The sequence below is a fragment of the Punica granatum genome, chromosome 6, assembly GCF_007655135.1.
Source record: "Punica granatum isolate Tunisia-2019 chromosome 6, ASM765513v2, whole genome shotgun sequence".
Taxonomy (NCBI): domain Eukaryota; kingdom Viridiplantae; phylum Streptophyta; class Magnoliopsida; order Myrtales; family Lythraceae; genus Punica; species Punica granatum.
Window position 1 is genome coordinate 2,799,429 of NC_045132.1, and position 18,439 is coordinate 2,817,867.

At 37.2% G+C, this 18,439-nt stretch overlaps 1 protein-coding gene across 1 annotated transcript; it reads right to left on the reverse strand.

Annotated features, from left to right (window-relative positions):
• Positions 1-14,091: 14,091 nt before the first annotated feature.
• On the reverse strand, positions 14,092-17,410 carry LOC116210681 (subtilisin-like protease SBT1.5). The gene has a single exon (XM_031544658.1). It carries the CDS (start codon positions 17,204-17,206, stop codon positions 14,870-14,872), a length of 2,337 nt encoding a protein of 778 aa, XP_031400518.1. The 5' UTR covers positions 17,207-17,410; the 3' UTR covers positions 14,092-14,869.
• Between the last annotated feature and the right edge of the window lie 1,029 nt (positions 17,411-18,439).

An 18,439-nucleotide genomic window follows, 5' to 3' on the forward strand; every position in this document is an offset into this window, starting at 1 on the left:
GGATTTTCCTTTTCTTTTCCGATGTGAGATTTATCACATTTTACTCCTCAACATCCGCTATCACGTGCAACGTGTGGTCTATTTCTGCCTACACATTTGTCACGTGCCCTTAAACACCCGTCCTCAATAATTGACTTCGAGCCGGGCTCATCTTCCATGCTCGGGCAAGGGGGGACACTAACACGAGGCGTACTCTTGGCTGCACTCGACATACTGGGCCCGGCATGGTGTGGGTGCGCACACGCGCGTAGGCACTCATACGCGTAACCTAAGCTCTGATACCATATTAAATTTTTATTGAGCTTATACGGGCTCGGGCCCATATCCACTTAAAAGCTCAAGCTGATAGGTTGTGGTACACAATCTCTTCTAAACTTGTGGAATTCCTTTTATATTTTCGATGTGGGACTTAACTCTCAACATCCGCCCTCACGTGACAACGTGTGACTTTGACACTTCACCTACACATGCCACGTGAACTTGAACACCCGCCCTCAAGAACTAATTACGAGCTGGGACTGGAGATGCGCCCAATCACTTATAGGCCCGATGGATATTTTACATGATATCAAAGCGAGTTATGCTTCCGCGCGTATGTTTGTGGGTTTTACATCACGCCATTTAAAAGTCTCTTTGTTGATAGGCAACCGAAGTGCGCCCGTGTTTGGTCAGAGTGTGAAACTCGTGGTCTCTTTGAATCTGAGTGCGGAGAAAAAAAAAACCCGCCTCACATTGGTCTGGCCCAAGCGTGGCCTCATTGTCAATTGTCGTCTCCTCCTTCTCCCGAGCACGGAAGTCCAGTCCCGGCTTGTAGTTAGTTCTTAAGGGCGGGTTGTTCTAGTCCATGTGGCATGTGTAGGTGAATGTCAAAGCCACACGTTGCCACGTGAGGGCGGGTGTTAAGAGTAAAAAATCCCACATAGAAAAATTAAGAAGAATCTAATGGGTTTATAAGAGATTATGTACCACAATCTATTAGCTCGAGCTTTTGGGTTGGAGATGGGCTTAATCGCTTATAGGCCCGATGGATATTTTATATGGTATCAGAGCGGGTTACGCTTCCGCATGCTTAAGCGCGTATGCGCATTGACTCACACCACGCCAGGCCCAGTATGTTCGAGTGTAGCCAAGAGTGCGCCTCGTGTTAGTGTCCCCCCTCGCCCGAGCACGGAAGATGAGCCCGGCTCGAGGTCAATTGATGAGGGCGGGTGTTTAAGGGCACGTGACAACGTGTAGGCAGAAATAGACCACACGTTGCACGTGAGACGGGTGTTGAGAAGTAAAATGGGATAAATCCCACATCGAAAAAGAAAAGGAAAATACATGGGTTAATATATGGCTTGGGTACCACCACTTATAAGCTTGAGCTTTTAAGTGGATATGGGCTCGAGTCCGTATAAGCCCAATGGAAATTTAATAGTTTGTGAGCTGGAGTTTTTCGTGTGTCCGAGAAAACAAACAGAAGAAGGCAGGGAACCCGCGTGATGAGTGGCGGAAGAAAGGAAGAAAAAGAAGGGAAAGGAGAAGAGGTTCTAGAGAAGTGAGGGTTACTTCTGGAGATGGGGTAGCAGAACGTGGTGATGATGACAAGCTGCTGGCGTGTGGAAGGAGGGGAAGGGAGGAAAACGTTTCTTGCACTCCACCTTGCTCAGCAGAAAAGAGTGCAGGGTTGTGACCAGCAGTTCATGAGCTGACTATGAACATTCGAATTTTCTTTGAATTTCTCATGAATATTTAGATCTATGTAATATTTTTCCTTGATCCCTACATGAGTTAGGCACATCCTTGTAAAATTTGAAGATTTTTCGACATCGGGAAGTACCCGAAATAATTTTTCTCCAACAGATGGCCAAAACTGGTATATTTGGTTCTGATTTGTGGGGAAATCTCCAATTCTGTACCAATCTAGTCCAAAACGCATCCCGTTTTACTTGATTTTCTGAATCTTCAGTGAATTGGGAATCCATTGACGTTGGCCATGCTTGAAAATACGAAGAATTGAATTTTTTTTATGGATTTTCCCCCTCGACCGGCAGAGTCTGTCCCGGTTTAACAGTTTCGGGCATGGTGCGCTCAAAAATTCATAATTCTCTCTCTGTATTGAACCTTGAAATGAATGACCCGTCAAATTGAACCTAACTCGATTTCCTAGGTCAATCATATGAAATTCACCCTTTTAGGTTCAGGATTGATCGTGATATGATGTGTCGAATCCCACGCTCGAGCTACTGTTTTCACTGTTTGGGCACTCTAGCTCCCACGAATTTTATCTCTTTGGTCGAATGGGCTCTCGACGTGATTTTTATGTTGAAATGTCTCAGACTCACCAAACCTTGCTCTAAAAATACCAAACTCGACTCTAGGATCCATGAAAATAGTCTTCTCACCGAAAAAAATGATACAGAGACGTGATTTCCTCTTTGTCCACTGCCTTCGGTTCAAATATTAATAATTTGTGTTTTACTCTTCGGGATCAATTGTGTGTGCTGTAAAATTCCATTTGTTGCCCTCGCCATTTTTTGTTAGAGTTATGGAATCTTAGTCGGGAGCCTTGCTAATGTCCTATCCTAGAGCCGGTGGACCAAAATGTGATGCTTACATAATTAAACATATCATATTCTTAAAAAGTGGAGTAGAGCATCATTTTGACACTCACGCTCATTTTTTTCTCAAGATAATACCACACGTAACTTTGATTGGAGTGTTAGATTATTTCTCCATTATGTTGTCTCAGGTTCTAACCGATCATTCAATTCTTCCGTCTATCTAATTTTTTTGTTTAAGTAAAATATTATTATTATTATTATTAGTAAATCATCTTTCTATATATATTTACAATAACATCATAACTCATAATTAATAAATTTATAAGATCTCAACTAATCGATGTTAGAAAATTTATAAATATACGATATAATAAAATGACTTAATTTTTCTTTTGGGAACTTTAAAAGGAATTAATTTCATCAAATTTATTTATAAACTCAGCATCCACATATATTTTAAATAATTGTGCCAAATTTTCTTTGTAGATCATATTCGGTAATTTATATGACAATATAGGTGTTTAGTAAGAACATTACAGAGTATTATTGTAATGTAAGAGATAACGACATAAAAATATAAAGATTATACTTAATATAAGCATATAAATATTATGCTTAATAAAATTAAGTATATTTACTACTAGAAGAATTGTAAAATTGTAATATCACTGCTATATAATAATGTTAAAAGAAATACAGGTACTTAATTTCCTTTATTCTATTCTATCCTCTTTTTAGCTTCATATCTGTATTTTAGTTGTTCTTGCACTTCTTTTATAGATACATTCCACACTTTTTCTCTCCATTTCATGTAAAAACTATTTAATTATTCTTTCTAATTTGTCATATAAATTTTTGTGTTTTCATACTTATCTTATAATATCATTGAATTACGTTTCTAATTTATTTTTCCCCACGTTCATGTATGTTCACAAAATTAAAACAATTTCGAAATTAAAGTGATCAATTTTTTTTCATGATAAGTCATGCAATATAATTTGTTAATATATTTTTCAATATTACTAATATTCTTTCTCATATTTTGATTTTATGAAAATATTAATTGTTGACAAAAAGAGTTTTGAGACTTGCGGCGTAACGCAGGCTCCTTCCTAGTGCAAAATTAATTGTGTTGGGTGGGTCAGGTTGGGTTAGTGGTTTGATCGATTTGGATCGACCAGTGCCAAGTCCCACCAAAAGAATGATTTTTTAAGACTTAATTATAGAGTCAATTTATATTTTATATATAAGGAAGTAAAAGCAGGTCTCAAAACAAGACCAGCTGGTGAGTGGGGAGTCTTTCCCAACTCGCAGCTACTTTTTTTTTATTAAGGGAGTTTCAATATTCCATCACCTAGCCAAGTCCATGGGATGTGAAAAAACTAGATTGGTATCTATGCTAGGATATTAGGAGACTGAGATTACAAAAACTAATTAGAATGATAAATTATTTCTTACTAGTTTCAGCTAGGGATCATTAAATTTTGCAGGACGGAGTAAGGTCGAGACATTATTATCTTATAATTATTCCTATATTTGTGTGCTCCTTTCTAGCGGGATGATAAATCTAACATATGAAAATTAAAAAAGTTAATAAAATGGTATGTCTACCACCACGAAATTAGAATCTGAAACCTTTAAGTTGTCGGGTGAAAATGAATATTACTATATTAAAATCTATGTACTCCTTTTCTATATGGAAGCTTTACCATTTGTTTTGCGTAACGTGATTTGCATTTTAAAATCCCGTCAATATCCCTTATCCTTGTAATTTTTCACTAAGGACCTTTTATCCATTTTAGGTACTTGAAAATCACAATTCTATTTATTAGAAAAGATAAATTTCATAAAACATGAATAAATATAAATCTTATTTTAATCTTATAGAAGATGTATATATAATTTATCTTCAAACCATAATCATTACTTGACAATATAGGTGTTTAGTAAGAACATTAGAGTAGTATTGTAATGTAAGAGGTAACGACATAAAAATATAAAGATTATAGTTAATATAAGCATATAAATATTATGCTTAATAAAAACAAGTATATTTACTACTAGAAGAATTGTAAAATTGTAATAGCAATATTATATAATAATGTTAAAAGAAATATAGGTACATAATTTCCTTTATTCTATTCTATCCCCCTTTTAGCTTCATTTCTGTATTTTAATTGTTCTTGCACTTCTTTTACAGATACATTCTGCACTTTTTCCCTCCCTTTCATGTAAAAACTATTTAATTATTATTTTTAATTTTTCATATAAACTTTTGCATTTTCATACTTAACTTATAATATCATTGAATTAAGTTTCTAATTTATTTTTTCCCACGTTCATGTATGTTCACAAAATTAAGACAATTTCGAAATTAAAGTGATCAATTTGTTTTTATGATAAGTCACGCGATATAATTTGTTAATATATTTTTCAATATTACTAATATCCTTTCTCATATTTTGATTGTATGAAAATATTAATCGTTGACAAATAGAGTTTTAAGAGATCTGCGGCATAGTGCAGGCTCTTTCCTAATGCAAAATTAGTTGCGTTGGGTGGGTCGAGTTGGGTTAGTGGTTTGACCGATTTGGAGCGATAGTGCCAACTCCCACCAAAAGAATGATTTTTAAGACTTAATTATAGAGTCAATTTTATATTTTATATTTTATATTTTATATATAAGGAAGTAAAAACAGGTCCCGAAAATGGGACCTGCTGGCGAGTGGGGAGTCTTTCCCCACTCGCAGCTTCCTTTTTTTTTATTTTTTTATTTTTCCTTTGTTATTATTATTAAATTCAATATTAAAATATTATAGGTAATTTTGTTGATCCATCGGGATCCATTTCCATTTTTAACCCCTTTGTTATATTATAAATCTAACCCAAATAATGTTGCAAGATATCCGATCGGCCCATCGGAATAAACAATCCGGTCATTATAATTGTATCAATTATTTCGATTTTTGTCTAAAAAGTCATAAGAAATTTCCTATGAGAAATACTTTGAGTACTCTCGCGGTTACTTTATTTTTAAAAAAAATCACAATTTTAACTCATTTGTTAGTATTTTTAATCCGACCAACATAAGGTAGCAGGTTATTGGATCAATCCATTATGATAAATAATCTTCTCATTATGGTCATATCAATTATTTTAAAATAATATACTTCTTCACCCAAATTGTGTATGGATAAATAAGAAGAAATTTCATATCCAAAATATTAGATATACAAATTAGGATATATGTATTTTTTTATTTAGATTTCCAATGTGAAATATTTTTTCACTTTTGAGATTTTATTATTCACGGACTCATGAACGTTTCAAACACATCATTTTAAGATCTTATTATTATTAATAAATAAACATCTTCCCCACTCGCAGTTTTTAATTTTTAATTTTGATTTTTAAAATTCATTTTTCTTTATATATTATAGAATCTTATCCAAAAAAGGTAGTAGGTAATCCAGTCCCCATCGAGACAAATTAACATTTGGTCCTATTTTTAACCCATTTCTTAGGATTTTAAATCCGGCCTGAATAATGTAACATATCATCTGATTTATCCGTTGGAATAAATGATCTGATCATTATGGTCTAATCAATTATTTTCAAAAAGAATAATTTTCACCCAACTTATGTCTAGAAAAGTCAAAAAAAGATTCATATAAAAAAAGACATTGAATACTCTCGCTGCTACTTTACTTTTTAAAATTTTCATTTCTAAATTTTCATATTTTTTAACTGCTTTGTTAGTAATTTGACCCGAATAAGGTAGCAGGTGATCATGTCCACCCAACAGGATAAGCGATCTGATCATTATGATTGGATCAATTATTTAAAAAAAAAAAAAGAAATATGTTTCCACGCAACTTTTGCATAGATTAATTAGTAGAAATTTCATATCGAAAATAATAGATATACAAATTTAGATAAATGTTTAAAAAATTAGGTTGCCAATGGGAAACCTTCTCTCACTCTTGGGAGTTTATCCTTCACTGGCCATGAACACTCCAAACACATCATTTTAAGATCTTATCATCAATAATAATTAACGGATATAAATAATAATATTTCTTGATATTAGTATATGTAACAAATTATTTGAGACCCTTTTTAAACCCACGGCGAAGCGGGGCTCGTGTCTAGTGAAAATAATATTGAATCGACTACATATCCTTCTAAAAGTTTATTGAGTCAATTATACGGGTTACTTTTACTTATTTTTTAGAGTTAATTTTTTTTATCTCGAGTTGTAGTAATTAGAAGCAAATAAATACTTATCTCGGATTCGTATGTAAAGATTTACTAAGATGGCATCAACAGGAGCAATCAATTAATCTGTTTATATATATATATATATTTAGCGACAAATTGACTGATTAACTAGTTGGGGAGATAGAAGTGGTGAAATCTATCCTTTGGATCAAGGGCGGCAACATCTCAATAGCTCATTTGTGTCGTAGTGTAATTAATAACTAATTATCAATCAAAAATTTTAATTTCTTATTTTGGTAATTTCTTTTATAGTGGAAGTGTATATGACCTGTGAAGAGGATAGGATAAGGAAAGCTGAGTTACAAAAGCATAAGGAGTATGATCATAATCAACCTTAAAATGTCTTCATTTCACATCGATGAATGTCTTCATTTCACATCGATGATAAGTGTCACTTAAACATTCTTTCTCCTCGGTAATAAAACTTTACTTTGACCTAATTAAACCTCATTGCTTACGTAAGGGTCAACCATTAGCTAAATCTCCCATATTACTGGCTGACCCACCTTCTATTTCAAGTAATCATTCAACCACCACTATATAAATATAGATATATATATATATATTTATGAATGATTATCTATATATATTTCTAATTTTAATAAATTGACTATTGTTGACTCATAAAGGGAAAAGCTAGCTAAGCTTATTTGCTTCACAAATGTTCAGAAATTATTCGTTGCCCTTGTGACAAACTAATTATCTTTTCTTTTTTTTTTCACCAAGGACTCCTTTCTGACAAAAATAAATAAACAAGAAGTGTCGATAAATTTTTACCGACATCAAGACAATAATTTTGACTTCTTGTGTGAAGAATCTGACATGGTAATATGAACCGTCTCTTCTAAATTTTTGAAGTTGACCATTGGCTGCTACATATATACTTATCCATAACATTTATTAAGTTGGCATAAAAAGAATTTGTTAGCCCAAAATCTATATATATATAAAGTTGTAACCAAACCATTAGATAATGGTAGAAAAGAAAATGTGAAAATAATATAGAGGTAAAGTGGTAAAATCATTACTAATTCATATATCAATCACTTATTTATCATATCATTAACAACTAAAAATAGGGGTTTTTACCTAAAATGGTTCATGGTTTACCCGTTTTGTCAAATATATCATATGCTTTTTTTTTGTCAAATCTATCACATGGTTTACTTTTTGCATCAAATTTATCCCGGCATTATCTTTTCCGTCGACATCTAACGGTCGTGCTGACGTGGCATGTGGAGAGATAGTGGGCCACACTTGCCACGTGAGCGCCACGTCAGCACGGTCGTTAGATGTCGACGGAAAAGATAAAGCCAGGATAGATTTGATGCAAAAAGTAAACCATTGGATAAATTTGACAAAAAAAAGCATAAGATAGATTTGACAAAACGGGTAAACCATGGGCCATTTTAGGTGAATTCCCTCTAAAAATATATTCATCATTACAAGAAAATAACTAATGCATTAAATATGGAATGGAAAAGAAAATATCAAAATCTATATATATATATATATTTATAAAGTTGTAATTAAAGCATTAAATAGTGGTAGAAAAGAAAATGTGAAAATAATATAGAGGTAAAGCGATAAAATCCTTTACTAATTCATATTTCAATCACTTATTTATCATACCATTAACAAATAAAAATATATTCATCATTTTAAGAAGATAACTAATGCACTAAATAAGGGAAAGAAAAGAAATGTCAAAAATAATATAGAGATAAAGTGGTAAAATCCTTACTAATTCATATGTTAATATACTATATATATTATAAAGAAAATATTAAAAAAATGTATATAAATATTTTAATAATTTATTATCATATAGTTGACAAATAAATATATTCATCATTTGAAGAAAATAAATAATCATTTATACTTATATAAACTTAAATTAATTTTAAAAAATTTAAGCATTGTAGCTAATTTTATAAAAGCTTAATTAATTAAAACTCTCATCCAAGTGGCTGGGTCTTTTTATCTAATAGAGTTTAAATTTATAAAACTTAATGTATGGAATATCAGTTATAATAAATGCACACAAGCAAATAATGAAGTTAAAAAGTTTTGACAACTCTAAGATTATTGTTCTTTCATAAAATAAAATTAACGATCTTATCTAAAAGTATTCAAAATTTAGATTAATCTTTCTTAGAAATTAGTTTGATAATTGCAATGATATATATATTACATGAATTCTTTACTTAAGAATTGTTGACATATATTTAATATATATTCTTCTATTACAAGTTTTAATTTACTGCATAACATTTTACATGCTAATATAAAGTATATATTCAAATCAATTATTGTTTTCATATTTAAACTTTTATAATATTTTTTTTATAAAATCTGTACAATGCACGGGATCCAATAAACTAGTATAAATATAAAATTAAATATCATGCAATAATTAATTCTTTGATGATATCACCCATTTTGATGGTTGAGAAAACAATCTCCTTTTATTAGGATTACCCCTTATACTGGGCCCTGGCATGAAGGCCCATCAAGACCAATTGCTCGTTTTTAAAATCTACACCGCCCGCATTTATTATTAAAAGCCCTATTATTATTCTGCAGATAATGTAGATATACAGAAGCAAATATGTGTCTATAGATATTTTGGTCGAACAGATAATGTAGATATAGATATCCTCTGCCAAAGATGGACATCTTTCTAATAATTTGATGCTTAGAATTTAATCGTCTGTTCTGAATTTGTCTGGAATAATAAGGTGCATTAACTTCTTTTGCTTGTATTTCGTTTCGAACCGTTACCAGGATTGATATGTCAAATGAAGATTAGGATTTTAGCTTGGGGTCGAATAAACACAATCCGGCATAAGTTACCCAATCTTCTGTAAGTGTTAAATTACTTTTAAGGAAAAAAGTCACTATTTAAAAACAATCACCGGGGAAAAAAAACTGAAATTTATGGAACATTAATGAAATTGAATATGAATGATTCATCATATTTGGAAGATAGTATAAACAGAAATAATGTTCATATTCTACAATCAATTTTATAAAGAAACTCGCATTCACAACCATCAAAATTGAAGCCCTAATATCGTCCACTTATATAGTATAATTCTGCTTTAAGAAAATGGTGAAAGAAATGAATGTTGCGTTTGGATTTAAAGTAACATTTTAAAATCAGATTTTAATTTTGAAAAAAAGTTGTATAAATGGTTATGTATGGGGCTCACCGTTTGATTTTGTATAATTTATTTTGTTTTATTGTAGAAAAAAAAGTGGTATAAATGAGACTCATCCTTTGACTTTGTATGAGTTATTTTGTTTTGTTGTGGATAGAATTAAGTTAAAGTTAGATTTTAAAATCACACTGGGAAACCAAACGAGCCAAAAACTTCCCGCCACTCACCCATGCAGCCGTGGTGTCGATTGCTGAAGAAACATATCGATTTACCAAAAAAAAAGAAAAGAAAATAAACATATCAAAATGCGAGTAATTAACTATTACCAATGACTGAATATATGGATAATGTTCAAAAATCTGCACATACGATTTTGAGAATATCATTTAAAGAGATAGCTAGACTAATTTCCATAATACTTAAAATCTGTATACAAGAGCGAAACTTTATGCTGCATTTGGTTTCAATGAAACCAAATAAGCCATTAATATCTGGAGTGAATTCCATTAGTAACGAAATTAATTAATGAAACAGTACCAAAAAAAAGTAACCAAAGGGGAATGATTTATGTATTCACTCAGCAATTCTTATGGGAAAATCGCAATCCACACAACATCTAATTCGAGAGAAAGGAAGATGAGAGTTCAGAGAAGAAGGGGATGAGAAATACAAGAGAGCTAAGGAGATGAGAGTGAGAGAACAATACCACTCAACAGAATAGTCTGCCCTCGCCTCCATTCACATTCCTTATTATAACAACTCACCCTCCGCATTACTTGCCAGCGCACACCTCTCTAACTAATGTGGGTCCCAAATGAAATCATCAAACCTTTGAGAAGCTATCCTCTAACGCGAGCTCCTCCTCCTTGTATTTTGTTGAACGTCACCGTCATCCATGCTAGCAGCTGCTCCCTCATTCACAACAATACCCCTATCCTGAGATTGAACCTTGTCCACAACGTTCTAATAAGGAAAGTTCTGCAATATGGAGGACTTGTTTTCCCAAGTAGCAGTCTCAGCATAATGGAGTGAACTACTGATCCGGAGTTCCCATACATTTCTTGAGCAATGAGACATGAAACATAGAGCGGATACGGGCTGCCTCTGATAAAGCCAACTTATAAGCCACCTCACCTGCTCGTTTTAGCACTTGAAAGGGGCCCGAAATATCGTCTTCCAATCTTGTGATAACATTGTAAACGAACTGAGGAATGTCGGTAATGTTTCACTTTCACGTAAACCCAGTCACCCTCTCGAAATTGCACCTTGCGCCCCTTTCGATGAAGGTGGCCTATTGTTTAGTGGCAATTTATGTAAATGCCAATTAATGATGATATTTGACTTCACATGGTGATTCTATGCTGCAATTTATCAAATGCATCAAAATATACTAAAGTGATATATCCTAAATAAATTGTGAAATCTAAGTAATTTATTAAGACTTTCCAATTTTTTTCTTATTATAAACATCTACAATTATATAGAACTCTAAAAAAAGGAAAGAAAAACCAATAGGAATTGGTTCAAGCTGTTCGATACTTGTTTCTCTTAAATAAGGTCTCCGGTTCGAGTTTTGTAAATGAGAAAATCCATACTGTGAGAATTTTACCATTTAGTGGGCCAACCAGACTCGAATTGAGTTAGTTATGATCCGTTGGGCTTTCAAATACCAGGTACACATAGAAAAAAATTAAAGGAAGAAAGTAAAAAACTATATATTGAAGGTCCTTCTGTTATATTTCTTCATACTCAAGCTCTTAACAAAAGAAGAGTTGAGCAAGAATGCTGAAAAATCAGAAGCCTTTCGCACCCTCACACCCATCAAATGTGGTTTTATGAGGGATTCGTTCCCCCACTAAACGTTTCTCGGCAGAGGGAAACGAGTTCGGGGGAAGGACCATAGAGAGCAAGAAAACGTCCTTATCAGTCTTATGGTCATTTTTCATTTCTCTTTTCTATATTTATTTTTGCTAAGCAGAACACAACCCCCTATTATGTGCGTGTATATGTATATACACTTTTGATAAGTGATGAATTCTATTTACTAGAGAATGTATATAGTACACTTATTAAAAAAAAGAATAAAGACTATTTAAATCAAAATTAAAATTTTAGCAGCTAATTAATGAAAATCTTAAGTTTAGACTAAAGATTTGGAATAGATCGAACTCTAAACTGTACAAGACTTGTAATCTACTGTAAAAGAGAGGAGACAAAACTGCATTTCTGCTGAAAAACACGAGCATTTCTTTCCTGTCATATACTTGAACTATTTTGTCAAATTTGAGGAGAAGGTTCCCATTTTATTTGATTAACTAGGGTTTCTTCCAGTTTGGTTTTACAATTCTTTTTTAACTCTACTTTACTTAATTTCACATATCTTCAATTCAACAACATAATTATTATTTTTCTTTTTTTCTTTAATTTTTTTAACCATTCAATTCAATTTTTAATACTAAATTCTCTCAACTATTTATTATTCATTACTTTTTCACACTTTTTCTCATAATTCAACACAATCATTACAAACTAAATAAAATCAAAACTAAACTCTACACAACTCTAAAACCAAACACAAAATAACTATTTATCCTTTTCCATAACTAACTAGCAATAGACAATCTCCGTAGCAAAAATTAAGAACGATGATGACTATGAAACGATGATTTTATTGATTGATACAGTGAAGTGATATATCCAGACTATCCAGTACCGGTTTCTAATTCTGATATGGAGCATGTCATTTTTACATATCGCTGCATTCCTTACATATTGTAAGTGCATAACTGAGAACTCATTTCAAACTCTGAAAAAGAAAGAAGTGAAGTTTTGCGATATTATCATTTCTATATTATTCAGTTTCATTCCCTTATAGTCCCATTGAACCGTACACAACAAACCCTGCTAATGCCGAATGCCGAGCTAGCGCCTAGCAGCTCTCGGTTAGGCCGAATTGAGTTTTGGCCGGACATCTATATTATAGATTAGGGACTGCAATCCCTTTCATGAACCTAACATCAAAATGCGATCAGAATTGCCCAAATTGGGCTTAGTACATACACATCAAAGCCCATTTGGAGTATTCACCCAAAAAAGATGCCCATTTGAATTAAAGCCTGCAAATCCAATTCAAGGTTCATCAATGGCCTCGTAGAAGCATCGAGCCGGTTAACGCTGGTCCCGCAGCCGAACCACTGCCATTGTGACCAATGTTGATGCATTCACTTTTTCTCTCTCTATGTTGCGTCACTGCTGCTTGCTCGATCCGTAGTTCTCGGTCACGTGGCATCCCGAATTTGAGGTAACAAGCATGGTCTTATCCGAGTGAAGTGCATAGAATACAATCTAAAAGACTGTTGTTCTACCTTAGAAACGGGTGGGAAAGAACAGTCCTGCAGTAGAACGAGGTTAGTCCATTTCGGAAGGAATCAAATTGAATACTTTCGTGGTTCGAGCGAAAGCGACGATAGTGTAATGAGAGCGAAGAAGGAACACCATCATTTCTATTTCCGTCTAAACCGAAAGAAAGGCCTATTGCCAGCTAAAAAGTAACATCATGGCACCTCATATTTGTCAACCAATATTGCAGTCATTCTCTTGTTAGCTACCTTCTAACGGATATTCAATATTCGACCATATGATCTTGTATAATCATGACTGCTAATTCTAAGATAATCAACTTCATAGAAAGTCGATCAGTAATCTTATACGCACATGAGTGTATCGATAGTCTTTTGCTATAGAACTAGGACAAAAGACTAGGAATATCAGAGAGGGTATAGTATGATTACGCACGTCATTTATTAAAATCTCTTAATTTGAATTCGATTCTCTTTTAAGTGGACTGTGTGTTCCGATGATGATGGTACCTCTTAGTGCATAATGAGCAAGAAGCTTCCGAGTTCATCAATAATAGCTCTCTCTCGTGAGACCCACAGCATCTTTGTTCTTTTCCGTGCCTCCCTCTTGTCTTTCCGACAAAACATTATTCAATTGGTTTATCACTCCACACGTGAATTTTGTCCACATAAGAAGCCATTATTCCTTTATGTCGTTTCTGGCTAATTAATTAAGCAGGGACACGAAATGCAATATTGACGAACAGCACAAGTCTTTCCCGATACCTTGTCATTATAAGTCACGATGTTTAGGAAGCCTCGGTTGATGTCGATATCGAAATAACCCGAACAGATGTCGTAATACTCCAGCTGCAAGCTACTCGGTTCCGTCATTAACCTTCTTAAGTCTAGATCCATGTCTTTCGGCAGCTTCATATACACTTTCGCTTCATCGTACTTCACATGGGCTCAAAGTCAGGCCGTAACTGTGACAAGTCTCAACCACAGCCAACACACACGGCAACGATCCTGCCTGTTCAGAGCTGATGAATCTTGAGAGCGGAAAAGCCAAGCGGTGACTCGAAGCTCAACAGGTGCGTTGGACTCGAAGCTCAACAGGCACAGACTAACACACGACTTCGATATTGAAAGACTGAATCTAGCTAGCATAGATCTTTTCTTCCCATGGCTAAGATGGAACAGAGTTTCCCATGTGTTACTTTCCATGCACTTCCTTTCTACAAACATATTCCCCTGTTTTTTCTCTTTTCCCCCCTTTTCTTTCATCATCTTACAGTAAAAACACACAACCCCGGAACTTTGCTTGCATTACAAACTCGCCGCCAAACTTTCTTTTCATTACAAACTCGCCCCCGAACTCTGCCAGCTTTCTGAAGTAGAAAGCTCCCCCCCCCCCCCGAACCATACAAAGCATTCTCAATTTTACAAAGTACACATATTGACATTAACCTTAACTTATATATCCATAGATGACACCAAACGTCTAATTCACCTACAGCCTCAAAAACAGCAGCCCTCATTACAGGGGCTGCTGCATCGTCACTACGAGGGGACTAGTCACGGTGTGCTTCCCGTCCGACCAAATTATCGACCCGGTCCTCATGCTCGAGCTCCCTGGCGAGAGTTTCACCTCATGCGATTGCACCCTCACTAGGAAGTTCAACCTCTGCCCCACTCTCCGGAACACGAGCTTCTCAGGCTCCACCATGACTTTTACTCCGCTCGGTGGCCTTACTGAGACTTTGTACACGGAGTTGGCTTCCCCGACGTTGGTCACGGTCCGGATGAAGTGGGACGAGAGCTTGTGCTTAATGCCGTATTGCTGGAACGTCACCGAGAGGGATGGGTAGTTGAGGTTCCCTGTGTGTCCTGCCCGTTTTGCCCCGCTGCAGTCTGCTTTCTTCCGGGTGACAACACGAATGTTGTTAGTCGTGTAATTCGAGTTGCAGAGGAAGTCAATGTAGTCGTAGGTCGTTAGGTCATAGATCAATCCTGGGTCAATGGCCTTCTGAGGATGTACGTGGCCCGCTCCATAGTCCATTACAGTCGAGGTGTTCCCTGAGGACTCGTCCAGCATGTTCTCACCCCGGTTATCGACCGTGTAGGCTGTGGTCATTAGAGCGGACCTAATCGCTGCTGGGCTCCATTCCGGATGAGCCGCCTTGAGAAGGGCAGCCAAACCCGAGACATGTGGGCAGGCCATGGATGTCCCTGATAGGATGTTGAACTCAGTCTTCCGCTTGTCCGAGGGGATGCCTGAAGGCCCCACATTGTCGGGCCAGGCAGCGAGGATGTTCAGTCCGGGGGCAATCACGTCGGGCTTGATGATTTCCGGAGACACTGGATTCGGGCCCCGGGCAGAGAAAGAGGCCACGACTGGGGCAGGCCTCACCCCAACTCGGGTCCCCTTGAAGATGATCGTGGCAGTTGGCAGGGACTTGGACTTTCGAGCCGCCTCAATGTACTTCCGAATCTCATCCCCTCCCACGGCCCCGACAGAAGCCGCAGGCAAGACATGGCAATCTGCCACCAGTCCTTCCCCGTCGAAGACTCCGTTGGCCAAGATCATCCCGATTCCACCCGCTTTCTTCACCACCTCTCCTTTTGCAGCACGAGAATTGATCCCTCGATCACAAACAACGATCTTGCCCTTCACAAGGCTCGGGTCCAGCGACCCATCTAAGCACAGCGACGCCGAGTACCCATCCCCACCCTCACTTCCTGCATAGATCAGTGGGTACATGCGACCCGGAGTAAGCCCCGGCCCGCCATAGATGCTCACCCCTGATACAATTCTCCCTTTCCCGAGCTTGACATCCGCTGGGAAATCCCGGTCAATCGTGCCCGCACCAACAGTGGTGACCCACGGGGCGATATTCGTGACGGTGAGCCCCCCCGGCCCACCATTTCCGGCTGAGGCAGAGACGAAGACACCCGATTCGACCGCCCCATAGGCCCCAATCGCAATCGAGTCCAGGTAATAGGGCGTCACGACGCCCCCAACGGAGAGGGAGATCACGTCCACGCCGTCGGCAACGGCAGCATCGAAGGCTGCAAGGATGTCAGAGTCGTAGCAGCCGGAGTTCCAGCAGACCTTGTAGGCGGCGAGCCGGGCCTTTGGGGCCATCCCAGATGCCACGCCGCGGGCGTAACCAAGGGTGGAAGCAGGGAACACGTAGCGGCCCGCGGCAATGGAGGCGGTATGGGTGCCGTGGCCGTCGGAGTCCCGAGGGGACCGGAACTCGGTGGACTGGTTCATCCTGCCGTTGGTGGCCTCGTAGCCGGCGCAGAAGAACCGAGCGCCGATCAGCTTCCGGTTGCATGACGTGGAGGGGAAGTTGTCTCCGGCGACGCATTCGCCCTTCCACTTGGGGGGTACAGGGCCGATCTCCTTGTCGTTGAAGCTCTGGCGCTCCGGCCAGATCCCGGTGTCGATGACCCCGATGACGAGGTCCGACCCGAAGTCGGACTCCTTGAGGAGGCCGGCGCTGTCGGTGCTCTTCAGGCCGAGGAACTCCGGGGAGCGCGTGGTGTGCACGTGGCGGACCTGCTCGGGGATGAGGGCGGCGACGTGGGGGAGGGCGCGGAGGGAGTCGGCCTCGGAGGGGGAAAGCCGGGCGGAGAAGCCGCGGAAGACGGTGGAGTAAGTGTGGAGGATGCGGTCGGCGGCGGAGGAGGAGGAGAGGGAGGAAGCGTACCAGTGGGCCTGGGTGGGGAAGACGGAGGGCTTGACGGCGTCGGGGTGGACCTGCACGATGAAGGTCTTAACGGTCGGGTCTGAGACAGAAGAAGCAGAGGAGACCCAGAGAGCTGAAGATAGGAAGAAGAGGAAGAAGAAGAGGGAAGATAGAGCCATTGGAGGGAGAGAATGCGATGAGAGAAAGAGAGAGCGAATAGGGTCAATGGCGGTTCATTGATATAAGAAGGGGGGGAGGGGAGAGAGGGTGTGAAGGTTTGGGCTTCATTCAGCCATGGATGGAGGGAGGAGGAGGAGGAGAGTGGGTGTGTGGATGACAGTGAACAGTAGCAGTAGGAGTGTAGTGTAGTGTAGTGTAGTGTGACTGCCGACTGAGGAAACAGACGAGACAGATGAAGGAGGACAAAGTTGGGCAAGTACTACTGGCAATATGGAAGGAAATGGTAAAAAAATTTTAAAAAAAGGATAAAATAAAATCTTAGATATATATATATATATAACTTTTTAAATTTATTTACTATTCTACCGAAAATTTACTTACTGTAATCCTGGCCCTTTTTACCTTGATTTTTCAATTTTCTCAATAATGAACGAAATGGGGTAGAAATGGCAATACAAATTACAAAGGTACAAGAGAAAGGTCATATAACGCAATGGCGTCCCCTGTTAATCCAAAAGTTCTAAGTTCGATATTCAATAAGATATGTGTTTATTTAGATATTAAGGATTTTTATTTTATTGTATTATGTTCATGGACCTTTCTTCTAATCGAAAAAAAAGTTCACTGCAATGACAAGTTTTGAGTCGGTCGACGAAGTCGATCGGGGGGTCAAGTGGCGACAGGGACTCCCCCACCCTTCTCTGATCACCAAGCTTTTTTTAAGAAAAAATTATTATTATTATTATTATTATTATTTAATATTTTTAATCTGCCAAATGACCTTTTACTCCCTTACAAATATCATGTGCATGGCACTTGACTTATTTTGGTCGAAATATTGATGAGAGGGTGTTAAGTGCCTATTTTCTTTATAAGTCATGGAGTAAAGTGTAGCTTTTTAATGGTCAGAGGCTAAGTGTTACATGCCCCAAAAAGTCAGGGGGCAAACTATTTTTCCTATAAAATTAAATCTATAAATTTATTTACTATTATCTGGCCCTTTTTTAGTTGTTTTTCAATAATAAAGGAAATAACGTAGAAATGGCAATACAAATTACAAAGCTAAAAGAGAAAGGGACTAAAGGGCAAAAGAGCAAGCCCTCACATGGTAATTAAGTAGTTACATGTTCAATTTTCATTGTGATTACTCCCTTATAACCAAAAAAGAAAAAGAGAGTGTAGTGTAGTGGCACTCACTTTCGTTCAATAATCAAGAAGTTTCAATGTCGATT

Excerpts from the sequence above, each read along its gene's own strand:
- LOC116210681 (XM_031544658.1), bottom strand. The coding sequence starts at position 17,206 with ATGGCTCTATCTTCCCTCTTCTTCTTCCTCTTCTTCCTATCTTCAGCT.